The sequence below is a fragment of the Bombus terrestris genome, chromosome 15 (assembly GCF_910591885.1).
Source record: "Bombus terrestris chromosome 15, iyBomTerr1.2, whole genome shotgun sequence".
Classification (NCBI taxonomy): domain Eukaryota; kingdom Metazoa; phylum Arthropoda; class Insecta; order Hymenoptera; family Apidae; genus Bombus; species Bombus terrestris.
Genome location: NC_063283.1, coordinates 1,038,475 through 1,052,199, shown reverse-complemented (window position 1 = coordinate 1,052,199; position 13,725 = coordinate 1,038,475). Strand labels below are relative to the sequence as shown.

The 13,725-nt window shown below is 32.4% G+C and overlaps 3 protein-coding genes across 6 annotated transcripts in view; 2 read left to right on the top strand and 1 right to left on the bottom strand.

Annotated features, from left to right (window-relative positions):
* LOC100645539 overlaps positions 1 to 13,725 on the bottom strand; it is a 39,421-nt gene that overhangs the window by 4,598 nt on the left and 21,098 nt on the right. The window contains exons 1-3 of one of the 3 annotated variants that reach the window (XR_007226584.1): positions 13,039 to 13,722; positions 6,174 to 6,480; positions 5,655 to 5,897 (exon numbers count right to left, since the gene is read on the bottom strand). The exons of 1 other annotated variant lie outside the window; for it this stretch is intronic. The gene's annotated coding sequence lies outside the window, so the exon portion shown is untranslated. Of the gene's footprint in view, positions 1 to 5,654; positions 5,898 to 6,017; positions 6,481 to 13,038; positions 13,723 to 13,725 lie in introns of those variants that run through there. One more of the 3 variants, XR_002308444.2, reaches the window with a different exon arrangement.
* On the top strand, positions 41 to 3,825 carry LOC100643343 (DNA replication licensing factor Mcm6). Its single transcript, XM_003400947.4, has 11 exons — positions 41 to 331; positions 414 to 557; positions 641 to 905; positions 980 to 1,182; positions 1,282 to 1,483; positions 1,601 to 2,131; positions 2,204 to 2,509; positions 2,582 to 2,915; positions 3,017 to 3,130; positions 3,195 to 3,334; positions 3,421 to 3,825. The coding sequence occupies exons 1-11, from the start codon at positions 240 to 242 to the stop codon at positions 3,514 to 3,516; spliced, it is 2,427 nt and encodes an 808-aa protein (XP_003400995.1). The 5' UTR covers positions 41 to 239; the 3' UTR covers positions 3,517 to 3,825.
* On the top strand, positions 3,894 to 10,662 carry LOC100643465 (urea transporter 1). 2 transcript variants are annotated; one of them, XM_048412825.1, is made up of 11 exons: positions 3,894 to 4,042; positions 4,227 to 4,415; positions 4,630 to 4,752; positions 4,981 to 5,100; positions 5,510 to 5,661; positions 6,136 to 6,283; positions 7,927 to 8,010; positions 8,245 to 8,392; positions 8,526 to 8,707; positions 8,898 to 9,059; positions 9,716 to 10,662. In XM_048412825.1, the coding sequence occupies exons 2-11, from the start codon at positions 4,377 to 4,379 to the stop codon at positions 9,782 to 9,784; spliced, it is 1,227 nt and encodes a 408-aa protein (XP_048268782.1). In that variant the 5' UTR covers positions 3,894 to 4,042; positions 4,227 to 4,376; the 3' UTR covers positions 9,785 to 10,662. The 2 variants fall into 2 exon arrangements, with proteins under 2 accessions (XP_048268782.1, XP_012172040.1); XM_012316650.3 differs by having other exon boundaries at positions 3,894 to 4,415.

Below are 13,725 nucleotides of genomic sequence, written 5' to 3'. Positions count from 1 at the left end.
TATAATTAAGATTAGAATAATAATATTCTTTATATATAACATATTGGACATGTGAACATTGTACAAAAGAATAAAATTTATTTTCGTTTATGTTTATATTTTTTATTCTACACAAAGGATGCCAATTTTGAAAACGCGCCCAAACTTTATTCCCGCCAAATTGTTCTCGCGCGTTGTTTCATTGCTGAACGCCGCGCTAAAATATTGTTCCGACGAGTAATTATTAATTATTTCGAAGAATGGATGTAGGAGATACGCAAAATTTTCGCTCACGTGTACCTGATGAAGTTGGGATCAAATGTCAAAAGCTGTTCCAGGATTTTTTAGAAGAGTAAAATTTTTACACCTCATTTAAAGACAGTCGATACCTCAAACTTGTCATTTAAATCATATATTCTTATTTTATTAATTAGCTTTAAGGAACATGGAACTGTAAAATACCTTGAACCAGCCAAAGAACTTGTAAGTCCAGAACATAGTACATTAGAAGTGACTTTTGACGATGTAGATGAATACAATCAAGTATTGTCAACAACCATTGTTGAAGAATATTTTAGGTGAGATTTTAGGATGTTCTTTTTATCACGACACTAGTTTAATCATTTGTTTTTATTTAATAAATTGTTTTCTTCTGTTATAGAGTTTATCCATACCTATGCCAAGCAGTTTGTAATTATGTCAAGGATGTTGCAGATTTGAGGAAGGAAAAGGAATGTTATGTGAGTTTTGTGGAAGTTCCGATACGACAAAAATTAAGAGAACTAAATGCCTCGAAACTGGGTACGTTAATACGTATATCTGGTCAAGTAATAAGAACACATCCTGTCCATCCAGAGTTGGTGCTGGGAACATTTATTTGTATGGACTGTAATGCTGTAATAAAAAATGTAGAACAACAATTTAAGGTATAACGTAAATGACCTCATTGATATGAATATGTTTGTAATGAAATTATTACAATTTGGGTAATTATTTACAGTTCTGCAATCCAACAATTTGTCATAATCCAGTATGTAATAATAGGAGACGTTTCCTGCTAGATGTAGATAATTCCATATTCGTTGATTTCCAAAAAATCAGAGTACAAGAGACACAAGCAGAACTTCCTAGAGGCTGCATTCCACGCTCGCTTGAAGTTATTTTACGAGCAGAAGCTGTAGAAACTATTCAACCTGGTGACAGGTATTTTATTAAATACCTATACAATATTATATTAAAATTAGTTATATAGCTTTGTTCGCTTTTTCTAAGTTCTAATAAATCTTATTTGTACATTTCTAGGTATGACTTTACAGGAACTATGATAGTAGTACCAGATGTATCGGTTCTTTCGCTTAGTGGTGCGAAAGTTGATCTTAAAGCAGCACGTCGGAAACCTACTGAACAAGGAGAAGGAATAACAGGATTGAAAGCTCTAGGAACACGTGAATTAACCTATAAAACAGCATTTCTAGCTTGCAGCGTTACTCCAACAAGTTTTAGGGTATAACAAATTAGTTACATATTGTGTCATGTGTACATATACATGTACATTACATATTATAATATAGTAATGTGTATATATATGTACATGTATTTTATATGATTAATATTTTTTTAGTTTGGTGGTACCGAAACAAATATGGAAGAAATTTCACAAGAAATGATGAAAAAGCGAATGTCAGAAGCAGAATGGAATCGTATATATGAAATGAGTCGTGATAAGAATCTATATGAAAATCTTGTACAAAGTTTATTTTCCGCTATACACGGTAACGATGAAGTTAAAAAGGGAATTACTCTAATGTTGTTTGGTGGTGTGGCGAAAACAACGTTAGAGGGTACCTCGTTGCGAGGGGATATAAACTGTTGTCTTGTTGGTGATCCTAGTACAGCGAAATCTCAATTTCTAAAAAGTGTTGCTGACATCACACCAAGATCAATTTACACTTCAGGAAAGGCGTCTTCCGCAGCTGGATTAACTGCTGCTGTAGTAAGAGACGAAGAGTCGCCTGATTTTGTTATCGAAGCTGGTGCTTTGATGCTTGCTGATCAAGGTATTTGTTGTATCGATGAATTTGATAAAATGGATATTAGGGATCAAGTGGCTATACACGAAGCCATGGAGCAACAAACTATTTCAATAGCTAAGGTTTGTTGATAATTGATATTAAACTTTTCTAGTATATGCATATTAGCATTAATAAAATATATATATTTTTAGGCTGGCGTTAGAGCAACTTTGAATGCCCGAACATCAATATTAGCGGCAGCAAATCCCGTTGGTGGACGGTATGATAGGAAAAAGTCATTACAACAAAATGTTCAATTAACGGCTCCAATTATGTCCAGATTTGACTTATTCTTTATTATAGTTGATGAATGCAATGAAATTGTTGATAATGCAATCGCTAAAAGAATTATTGATTTACATTGCGATAATTGGCAAGGTTTTGATACAGTATATTCGCAATCAGAGATCGCTAGATATATTAATTTTGCCAAACATTTTAAACCTATGTTAAATCAGGTATTGTTATATCGTTTTAAATATAAATTCATTATTTAAATTATTTGGATTAATTTCCTTTTTTAATTTCAGGAAGCGGCAGAATCTTTAGTTGATAGTTACACTACGCTTAGACAAAAAACTGGTAGTGGCTCCGGCAAATGGAGAGTTACCGTTAGAAAATTAGAAAGCCTTATTAGATTATCAGAAGCCATGGCTAAATTAGAATGCTCAGATGAAGTTACTATAAAACACGTTTCAGAAGCAAAACGTTTATTAAGTAAAAGTATCGTTACTGTAGAACAGCCGGATATAGATTTAGAAAAAGCCGAAGATGATGGAATGGATGTCGATATGAATGATGCTCCACCTATCATGGAGGCTCTCAACGCATTAGATCACGATATGGAAGCAGAAACTCCTACACGTAAATTATATCACTTATATACACTTAAATGCTATGCGAATGTCTATGTGTAGTAGTTAGTCTTATATATCCCTCTTTTCTTCTTTATATTATATTTATAGAACACAAGAAGAAACTAACAATGTCCTTTGAAGAGTATAAAAATTTATCTAATATGTTAGTGTTGTACATGAGAAATGAAGAAACTCGTGCCGAAAGTGAAACTGTTGATACAGGTATATCGTGTCTGAAGTTATTATTTATATAAATATTTATTTTATAATTTTCTCTTTTCTACAGGGGACACTAAAGGTGGATTAAAGAAATCAGAACTGGTGGCATGGTATCTTGATCAAATACAGGATCAAATAGATTCAGAGGAAGAGTTGTTGGAAAGAAAAAATTTTATTGAAAAGATTATTGATAGGTTAACATATCATGTACGTAGAAAAGTAGTTATTTAAAATTATTCGAATTTTATTATTAATGATTCATTTTTTAATTTCTTTTGTTAATTGTATTTCAGGATCAAATTATAATACCTTTAACCACAAGGGATGAGAAAGACGAAGAAAATGATCCTTTACTTGTTGTACATCCTAATTATATTATTGATGTTTAAACTTTTTTAATATAAGAGTATCGTTAAGAACTAATTACACAACTGTTGATAAAGTAATGGTAAATAGAGGTAAACATTGGAATTTATTTTCGCATATGAATAATACAATTTATTTCACATTGTTGATGGTACAAGATTAAAGTATTTGTATGGAAATATTTTTTACTTATTTGATGTAATCAGACCAAAATGTTCCTCTACTTGCCTTAATTCATTGAAAATACTAGATTTTATAATTCAAAATCAAAGACAACCCACCATTATATTTTTTTATATATTTTGAATTAAAAATAAATATTTATATTAATATACAGCGTACTTGTTCCATTGACTGTTTATTTAAGTACTACTAAAGTTATTACATTATAACAGTTTAACATAAATACGTTAATAAGGTAACGCTAACCGTGTTAATTGCTATGTAGGTTGCTACGTTAATTATGTACTCCACATGCTCTCATAAAGTAACATTCGTTTGAAGCAAAGATACATGAAACCAACGTTTAAAACGAGTAAACACGTGGAAGTAAGAAAAAAGTAACAAGAAAAGTTCAACAATATTTTGTATTTGAAAATAATTTTGAATTGATATTTTTATTTCAATTATTAATACTTACTTATTAATTAATACTAATACATATTAATTTATAATGTGGAATAAATAGTTCTTTTAGAAATTTGAAACATTCACATACCACACAATGTTTTAGAAGAAATATCAGACATCGGAATGACACACAGATGCACATTGCTCTTTATCATTAACATATCTCACAAATGGTGGGGGAATTTCCACACTGTGGTTAAAAGGATATACTTTTAAAATGGAATTGTAGTGTTTTACGCGAGTTTATCATAGAATGAGCGCGAGAGAACGATTAAAGGGATCTACGCGCCATGTGAGTACTGAAAGATAAATAAAAAGATACAAGTATAAGATATTTTTCATATGTCATAAAGTGCGAATTAATCATAAAACTAGATGAAACCAGAATTAAGTATTAGATGTATTTCAAGTTTTATTATATTTTAGTATTGGGTATACATATGTAGCACCTAAAATAAATATTTTTTTTTATTAACATTACATTTCTCAATATAATTCATATGTAGGACTATTCTCGGGCCGTTTTTACTGGAACATTCACCGTTTGGCAAGAATTTTTGTTAGAAAAGGAAAGCGTTTTTTGGAGCATAGTACGCTTATTCGATTATTTATTACGAGGTTTCAGTCAAGTAAGCAGCTTATATATCTTTTATAAATAATGTATATATAATGAAAAAGTTCATAGATACAAATTTATTTATTATGTTATGTTATTTTTAGTTAACATTAGTTATTTCAAATCTTAGATTTATAAATATAAGGATCGTCTACAAGATTTTCAAAAAGATATGCACATACACAAATTGATATTTAAATCGATCGAAAGATACTCATATTCAGATTATATAAATTTACAGGTTGTATTTGCGAATAATCCAATTAGTGGATTATTGATAACGATTTCTTTAGGAGTTAATGCACCAGGTACGTTACTCCTCTCAGCAATCACTGGTTCCCTAGGTCTTCTATTATCCGTGGTACGTAATTGTTACATCAAATATTTAAAAAAATTATATTTTGTTAATTATTTTTTACTTCGAAAACTTTGAATTATGTGCTTCCTACATATTCATTAAATATATGCCAATATATATATATATATATATATCCTTAGTATATATTTGACGGGAATAAATAATGCCTAATTGCATTGTTGATTTACGTGACGTATGACTCGATTATTCATGCTTTTGTAATTATTATTCATTTGATCATCTTATGATACCGTGTTGTTTCGCAAAAAGTAAACAAAATGACTGCAATGCGGAATTTTTTGCGAGGATTAATACGATCGCGTCGCGATACCATTTGCGGAGCTTTTTCGTCGATACGTCATATGAGAAAATTCGCACATTACGTTTTGGAAAGCATATATTTCATTCGCAGCTGATACGAGATTCAGAGGAAAATATCGCAAATGGGTTAACAGTATTCAATCCGTTATTAGTTGGTGCGATATCGTCTAGTTTAATACCAAGTATCTATGGACCATTCGATGGTTTCAGTCTACTACTGATTATTCTGGGAACGATCTTTAGGCAAGTTTCAATAAACTGATGAATATCTGCTTATAAGTTTACTTTTTATTATAAAATATTTGCTGTAGCGCGCAATATTAGCATTTTAATAATTCTTACGAATATAAGATAACTTTATGTTACACGTTTTATGATATCGTCGTAAATGTAAAGTGACGAGTGTGACGTACGAAGTATTCAAACAAAGCTCGACAGTCGATTCTTTTATGATTTTTAGAGAATCATTTATTTTTTACCTGTTAATAGAGTAGAATGATATGTAAGATTTTTGATAAAATTTCAAATCTTACAGATTTACTTAAATTTAATGTTAAAAGAAGAAGTTCATTTAATCTTTTAAATAGATTTTATCTTACCATTACAAAAATATTCGGCAGTATATTATATTAGAACGTAGATTAAATTTAAACAACAGTGATAATTATAGAACGCTTTTAACTAACTTTATCGGTAATTAATGATTAATGTTTACAGTGTTTACTTGGCCCGCTCTTTCACAAACAATAAGTTACCATTCATAGCATGGCCGTTTAATCTGGCTGAATTTGCGTTGCTCCTGGTCCTTTATACCAAAGACAATGGACTTGATACGTCGGAGGAACTGCAACCAGTTACGAGAATGGTAATAGATTTTGTTGTGAGCATTCAGTTTTCGTATTGTTGTGGAATGCGATTCTTTAAATATTGCACAGATAAACACTCTGTTTTTCGGTACCAGTAGTCCAGATTCTTAGAGACTTTAAAAGTCCTGTTAATTTTTATTTATCGTAGATGTAAGATTTATGGTACACTCTAACGTACCGCACGTTTCTCAGTCATCTGTAACGTAACAAACATTATTGACCAAGATTTTGTGCACGACACATATCGATAAAAATATATAATCAATTCAAAAATATTTTTTTCCATGGTAAATCCAAGGTTATCATGAATTTTTGAAACGGAATCATGTAATTTTTTCCCATTTTACAATCTAATTATTTATTAGATCTCACGATATAACTTATAATGTTAAATGTGAAGTTACTCTCTATTTTGTTTCAAGTGCTGAACTGGAGACGTTCTTCTATTTATGTTCTATGTAACAAGTATGAAAACTCTCTGTCGTAAAGATATCGTTTGATAACGCAGTGTGCTCAGAAGTTTACGAAGATTTATGTATTTTGATACGCACGTCTACACGTATACTGCTACAAAATTTTTGTCAATTATGTCACGTAGCGCCGTATATACGTATATTACACATTCATCAACGATATCTGAATGTAACATTAAAATCTTCTTAACATATTTACTTTCCAAAAAGCAACAAGTTAAGCCAATGAAATGATACCTTAAAATACTTCGATTTTGCCTATTAACACTTTCGAAGTTATTAATATTTTTAGAAAATATTCAGTCGTTTATATGTTTCACGTTTATACGTTTATACGTGTTATGCGTTTAATACCCTTGACTACGTGATCGCATTTTTGATCGAAGTTTCATAGAATCGGTGCAATCAGTTTTTATCGTTATATCACATCAGCACGAACAGTAGCGAGTAACATTTGAGCGTTACATAATCGATCGATAACAGATGAAAGCGATAATTTCAAGTTTAGTTATGCCAACAACGTTGTCCAACTTAAGTTGCGATGCTTAAAAGTCTCTTCCATTCCGCTAGTCGTCGCGTGGCACGCACACGATCAATACAAACTTCTTACCTATTGTTGTTTGTCTCTAGAGCGAGATAGGAAAAGATGAAAAATCATCCGAGATTCGTCGACCCTTTTCTTTAGACGAAAATCACATTAAATTTGTATTTCTTCGTCATTTTAGTAAAATTTTAGTAAAATATATAGAGGAAGTAAAAAATATACGTAATGTAAGATTACGTGCGTATAAGCTACATAAATTACGAGGTCCAAAGACAGCATTGAGTTGCAAATACAAAAATGTGAATGATTTAGAAGGTATGATTAACTCAACGGATTAGGAATGGAGAAAACTCATTTCCCAGCTTATTATTGTCTCGCGTTCTTCTTTTAGATATGGAATTAAATAAATTCGTCATAGAAAGAAAGTTCTATCGATTTTTTATTCAAGGATATTTTTGCCCTGAGCTTTCTTTCGATCGTGGATATCAACGGACGAACTAGCCCAGTTTTGAGCACAGGGTTATATGTACTCGAACAAAGATATCGTGTATACATATACGTGCTATGTGTGTCGCGAGTACATGCACGATCAGTTGTTTATACAGTACATTCTTATTGTTTCCAGGACAATGCAACAAGTGATGCGACGACAGGCAATATCAGTTTCATCGGAGAAAATGCGACAGGGATACACATTGACTGGGGAATGGTAAAGTTTGCTCCACTTTTCACGATTCGATCATGTGTCACATCGTTGAAAGTATTAGACATTTTCGGATACTCGAATATCTTGGGATCTTAAGCAACATCGTGCGTTATTTTCTTTCGTTAAACTATATCGTGAATGTTTTAAATGCCATAATAGATTATATAGTTATCGATATCATTAACTGTAAGACATTTTTCAATCAATTTCTTTGTGTGCATCCTGTACACTTTTCAGATGTTTCATGGCGTTATAGTGTCAGCGTCGCAGGTGTTAGCAGTTGAAAGCGTTATTATGGGTGCTGTGGTTTATTTAGCTTGTCTACTTTGTTCTCCGATAACGGCTGGCTTTGCTTTTTTGGGTGCACTCATCGGTTCATTGGCGGGTATTATACTATTTTTGTGTATGAACCTTGAATTTATCGAGCGTGAGATTGAGTCAACGTAGCTTGCAAATGTTTTTGAGACAAAGATATTGGTATTTTCTATTTTTCTGTCATAGTTTCTTGTTATTCGTAGGTTTAATGCTTGGAATACAAATCGATGAAATTTATGCCGGCTTATGGGGTTACAACACCTTTCTGACGGGAGCTTCGTTAGGAACTTTATTTGCGTTTAGCGGACAAACGGCTGTAGCTGTGATCGTAGCAATCGTATACACTGTGATCGTGCAGTATGGCGTATTGTTCTTCTTTAGAGATGTAATTAAATTAATATTTTTATTTTTTATGAAATAGATTTCTCTCCCTGTTAATCAATATCTTAAGAAGACGATATCAATCGTAATAAAATCTGAGTTTTAAAAGATAAAGGTTTGAACGAATCTAACATGTTATATGTATATATATAACTTAAGAATCAAAATGAAGAATTAAATAATTTTATGCACAGCTGAAATTGCCGATACTGTCGCTACCGTTCATTCTGGTGACTTCTTTGTTTCTGCAATTAAGGAACAACTCGGAAGATAAAACTTTTCCGCAACCGCCGCCTATTTCTATCCTACAGGAACAACGTCGGGATTATCTTGCCAACCAACAGCTTATTCAGCAAGTATGAATTTGTATTATCTCCTTCTTTTTCACTTCAAAAATTGTATTTGCTTAATAACATTTTGATGTTTTGCAATTTACTTTCATGGGCGTATGATGTCATTTCCTCATTATTTTTCTATAAAATCCATGTGCCTGAGTTTGATACAGAGTCCATAAAAAAATTTTTTAATATTATAGTTACGGAATTTTTTAGCACTTAGAATTTTTAGAAACAAAAAACATTTCTAGTATATGAAATATACTAGAATACAATTGATTATAGTCGGAGAAAGTTTGATACGCGTTATGATGAGACTATCGTCATGGGAACTCTAGAAATCGATTTCTGCTCTAGCCGAGGTTAACCTGCTTTTATACGAATCCAAGGAATCGCATATGGTGAATGTGGTTTCGTTATACAAAGGTTATCGGCAAAAGCACTCGGCGACACGCTCGCCTTTTACTTTATTTGGAAAACCGAAAGAATAATCCTTGCCAGTATAAATAAAGTATCGATAAAAACGAAAGTAAATGATTTTGTAGTTCGCGTATTTATTTATTTGTATATCGCACTTTCTATTTCAATTAAAATATCAGATTAGACAGTTATCAGAAAAAATAAAATACCGTGTATTCCTTTAGATTTTAACGTATTGTTCTTTTCTTTTCTTGTAGATAAACGATCCAGAAAATATCGGAGACGATGCTAAAGATCGAAAAAATATACCAACACTTGACGTTTAATGATAAAATAAGCATAATGCGATATTTTCATTCGCACGTTTCGTATGGAAGTTTTATAGAAATTTGAATTCAACGTCTTATATAATATCTGCTTTCACTCGCTGTTTCTTCTCTCGTAAGAAATACATTGGATCGCTACAACGAATTTTTAAAGCATTCAAGAATCTACAAGTCGATCAATAAAATTACTTGGCTGCTTTTTTTAGCTTACGACGTGAAGCCCGTGTCGTAAATTCGACGGAGAATTTTCATTTGTCCTGCATAACGACTACTGCGTCTGTTCTTTTATTGCGATAACTACGTACTTTATATATATATACAAGACATTCGGATTTGTGACACGGTTTCTTAGAAAATATGAAAAAAAAATACTTTCAAGTTTTCTCTTGTATATGATGAATTGATAACAATTTTCACGAATAGAGACCAAGTGCGAAGATACGAATAGAGAAACAATGTGACGTTGCTTCGTTAAAAATAAGTTTTGCGAATATCTTCTTTCTTCCCTTATGAATTTATCGAGGATAGACTGTAGTCAAAAAAATTTACGCGTCGCAATAATTTTGTAAACATTTCAATTAATAAAATATCTATAGTACTGGGTGCTATTAGCTATGAACATTTATATTTTAATTATTCTTCTAATATTTCAATATGCTACGAAAAGAAAAAAAGAGGGTAGATATATGATATTCGACAGTGTCGTACAACTTATACTATTTTTAACAATCCTGGCATAATCTCGTCCTGTGTTCTAGCGCATTTCATGGACGCTACTATCGTAATATATGATAGTTGTTTCATACTTTGTAATACATGTAACTACATATTCATGTAATTTCCAAGCAGGAATATATCGAATATTTCGTAAAGGTGAATATTTACAGAACAACGTTATTTCCTTTTAATATATTACGTTGCAAGGTGTATCTGTTTGTTCATGCAAGATTGATTTTCCACAGAACGGAGTAACTTGGAGGATATTGGAAAAGTATGCACGATGCTGCGCATTGAGAGTTGTTGATATCTTAGCTGTATTAAAATTTGCGAAGACGACGTCAAACTTTCTCTCATTTGTCATATTTGTGTGTACGTATACTCATTTTCGGTTTAACGTATCGCATAGCATAAGATATTCTTCCTCGAAGAAAACGTTCTTTTTCTTTCTAATTCGCTCGTACGTGTAGCGATATAATTTTATAATTTTAAATCTACATATATTTCGCTTTAAGCAGACAAACATTACCTTTTAATGATATCGCCTGAAACAATAAACTTCAAGGCTTGGGACTTGTTATACTTACTGGTAAAATAATATCGTACAAAAAGGAATGTTCTTTGCAGGTGGGCATAAAATTCTGTTTAACAATTTTCTTGAGAATTATCGTACATATTTTTTACTTTAAACCGTACCTTAGAAAATTGTCTTCAAACTTTTCTCCGAGTAACGACAGAGTAAAAGAAATGGTCTTTTAATTTCAAAATGATTCCTTTTTATTTCGATTAGTCTGCATTCCATCGATATGAGGCAACAGGTAGGAATCGCATGAAGTTCTCATTTAACTTGCAGAGGTTTAGAGTAGCGTTACGTTTCTATTTCTCTGCAGTACTTTGATTTTGCCACTTTTTGTAAAAATTAATCTGACAGATAGACACAATTTTGCATCATGTAACTCTTCCTTTCACGAAGGATGAAAATTATTTCTTTCAATAACGCGCTACCAAACTTTCACGTTTTACTCGTAACATTACTTTATACATATACGTTTTTCTTTTTTCTGATAAGGGCATTATTCACAAGCACGACCCTGTCCTAGATTCTATTTTGTCGTTAAATTATTTCCACAATGGTTTTCTTGATAAATGTCTATTCTTTACTCATTGCGAATTTGCGTTCTTGAAATGTCATTTTGAGAAGTACAATTTCTGGTTGAATAATACATATATTTCATGTCACATGCGCCATCGATGACCGTCGCGACGCTAGTCGCTAGATTCAAACTCTCATTAGGCAAATATTACTGTTCGATCAATTCAATATGTTACTCCGCAGTAGCGTTATGTTTAGCGTTAAAAATTTACATAGTTCTCCATAGTAATATGTATATTTGTATTTTTGTAATATGTATGTTTTTTTTTTTTTTTTTTGGTTCTGTAAATACTTTTCTAAGAAAGATTATCCTAAACTCGATTAGCTCGTATTCCTTCGTATAATTCGTAAACTGCAAGACTGGAATTATAAGTTTCTGCAATCCTGCGTTTAAGGTAGTAATTTCTTTCTCATAGCTTCTTGCACGACTTCATAATGCAGAAACAACGTTATTTGTATTTTCATAAATCAAGGTAAATTGACCCTACGACTTTATTGCGCAAATGTGTCTTAGCTATTAGCATGCTGTAAAGTAGATAATTCGTAAATTATGAAGGTAGCATTAAGTATCGTTAAAAGTTATAGATATTAGGTTGTTGCTTATATTGCGGAGTAGCGTTTTCACCAGACATTATGAAATTGTAAGGATATATTATCCGACCCTTCCTGATATCAAACCGTTCTCCCCAATTGCTGAATTTGAGACAAATAGAAGACAGAATAGAAATTAGTTGTTAAATTATATCAGACAAATTGATATTCCTCGGAAATAGAATATTTTGATATTGACCGCATTCAATTATCGAAAAATTCATTTTTACGCGTTCGTTTACGCGTGCATAAGATAAATAACGCGAAATATTAAATATCTAAATATATATCGAATAGTTATATCGCTAACTTCTATTAATATTCACTCGACATAACGTCGTTTCTTTTATATTCCTTTCATTATTCACAGCGTACGAGTTTCGTGATGTGGTTAGGTATAAAGTTTATATCACGGGTTACTGCGTCTGGAGAACGCTAGGATTAAGTTATAAATAACGAAGTCGAGGAAAATCTTGGGATTCTTCGGCATGGCGGCAACGATAGAGAAGATGGCTTCTCTCGTAAAGAGTAAAGCCCACGATTCTACCTACATTTTTAAATTTTGATCAGGATTGAGTCAGCACTATCTAAGAAGGTATTTAATCCCTTACGTGACCAGCCTGTAACTGTTACAGGGAAAATGACGAAATAAGTGGAAGAGGAAATTCCGAGGTCAAATTTCTTGCTCCTTTTATATATGTATTTTATAAATTCCTTAATAATTTTGTAAACCGATGTACACGATAGACTTTTATCGGAATCTACGAGATTAATAAATAACTAGAATTCATACCATAAGAGTCCACATTCAGATAAGTGGATTCAATCGGCAGAAGTTCATTTAATCGGATATCAGCTAAAATTTCATTTCGATAAATGGAGTTGCGCATTGTGCACGCAAATATCAGTATGTCGTATCTCATCAAAAATATGTTAATGCAGTAGAGCCGATTATCGGAACATCGATTAACGAAACGACAGATTATTGGAACACTGGTCAATATAAGATTTGAATATGAGACTCTCTGTAAGAGATTTCTTGTTTTTCTTTAAGCATACACGATTAGTTCAGACAATCGAGATTCCACCATGTACTTTTCTAATCGAAAATATCAAACGCGTACTAGGAATTTCCAAAGGTTTTCACAATGCCCTAATAATTTTTCCAATTCGTGCCATTTTTGTCAAGCGTTCTAATACTCGTACGAACATCAGTTTTAAAGGAAGAAAGATACGCACGATGCGATATCGCTACGATTACAGATACATAAGCAAAGGTGACCGCACTATGGGCAAAAAGGGAGGTCGTCGGAGCCACGGACGCCACTGCTGGCGGCGAAGGAAAGGGATGGCTGGTGGTGGAAGTGGCAAGCGTCGGTATAGGAAGGGGTAGGGCTGAACGCATCCCTGCCAGACCGGCCACCTGCCTACCAACCCTGTCTGCTCCACGACGCTTCCCAGTATTCGAGCGATCGCTAGA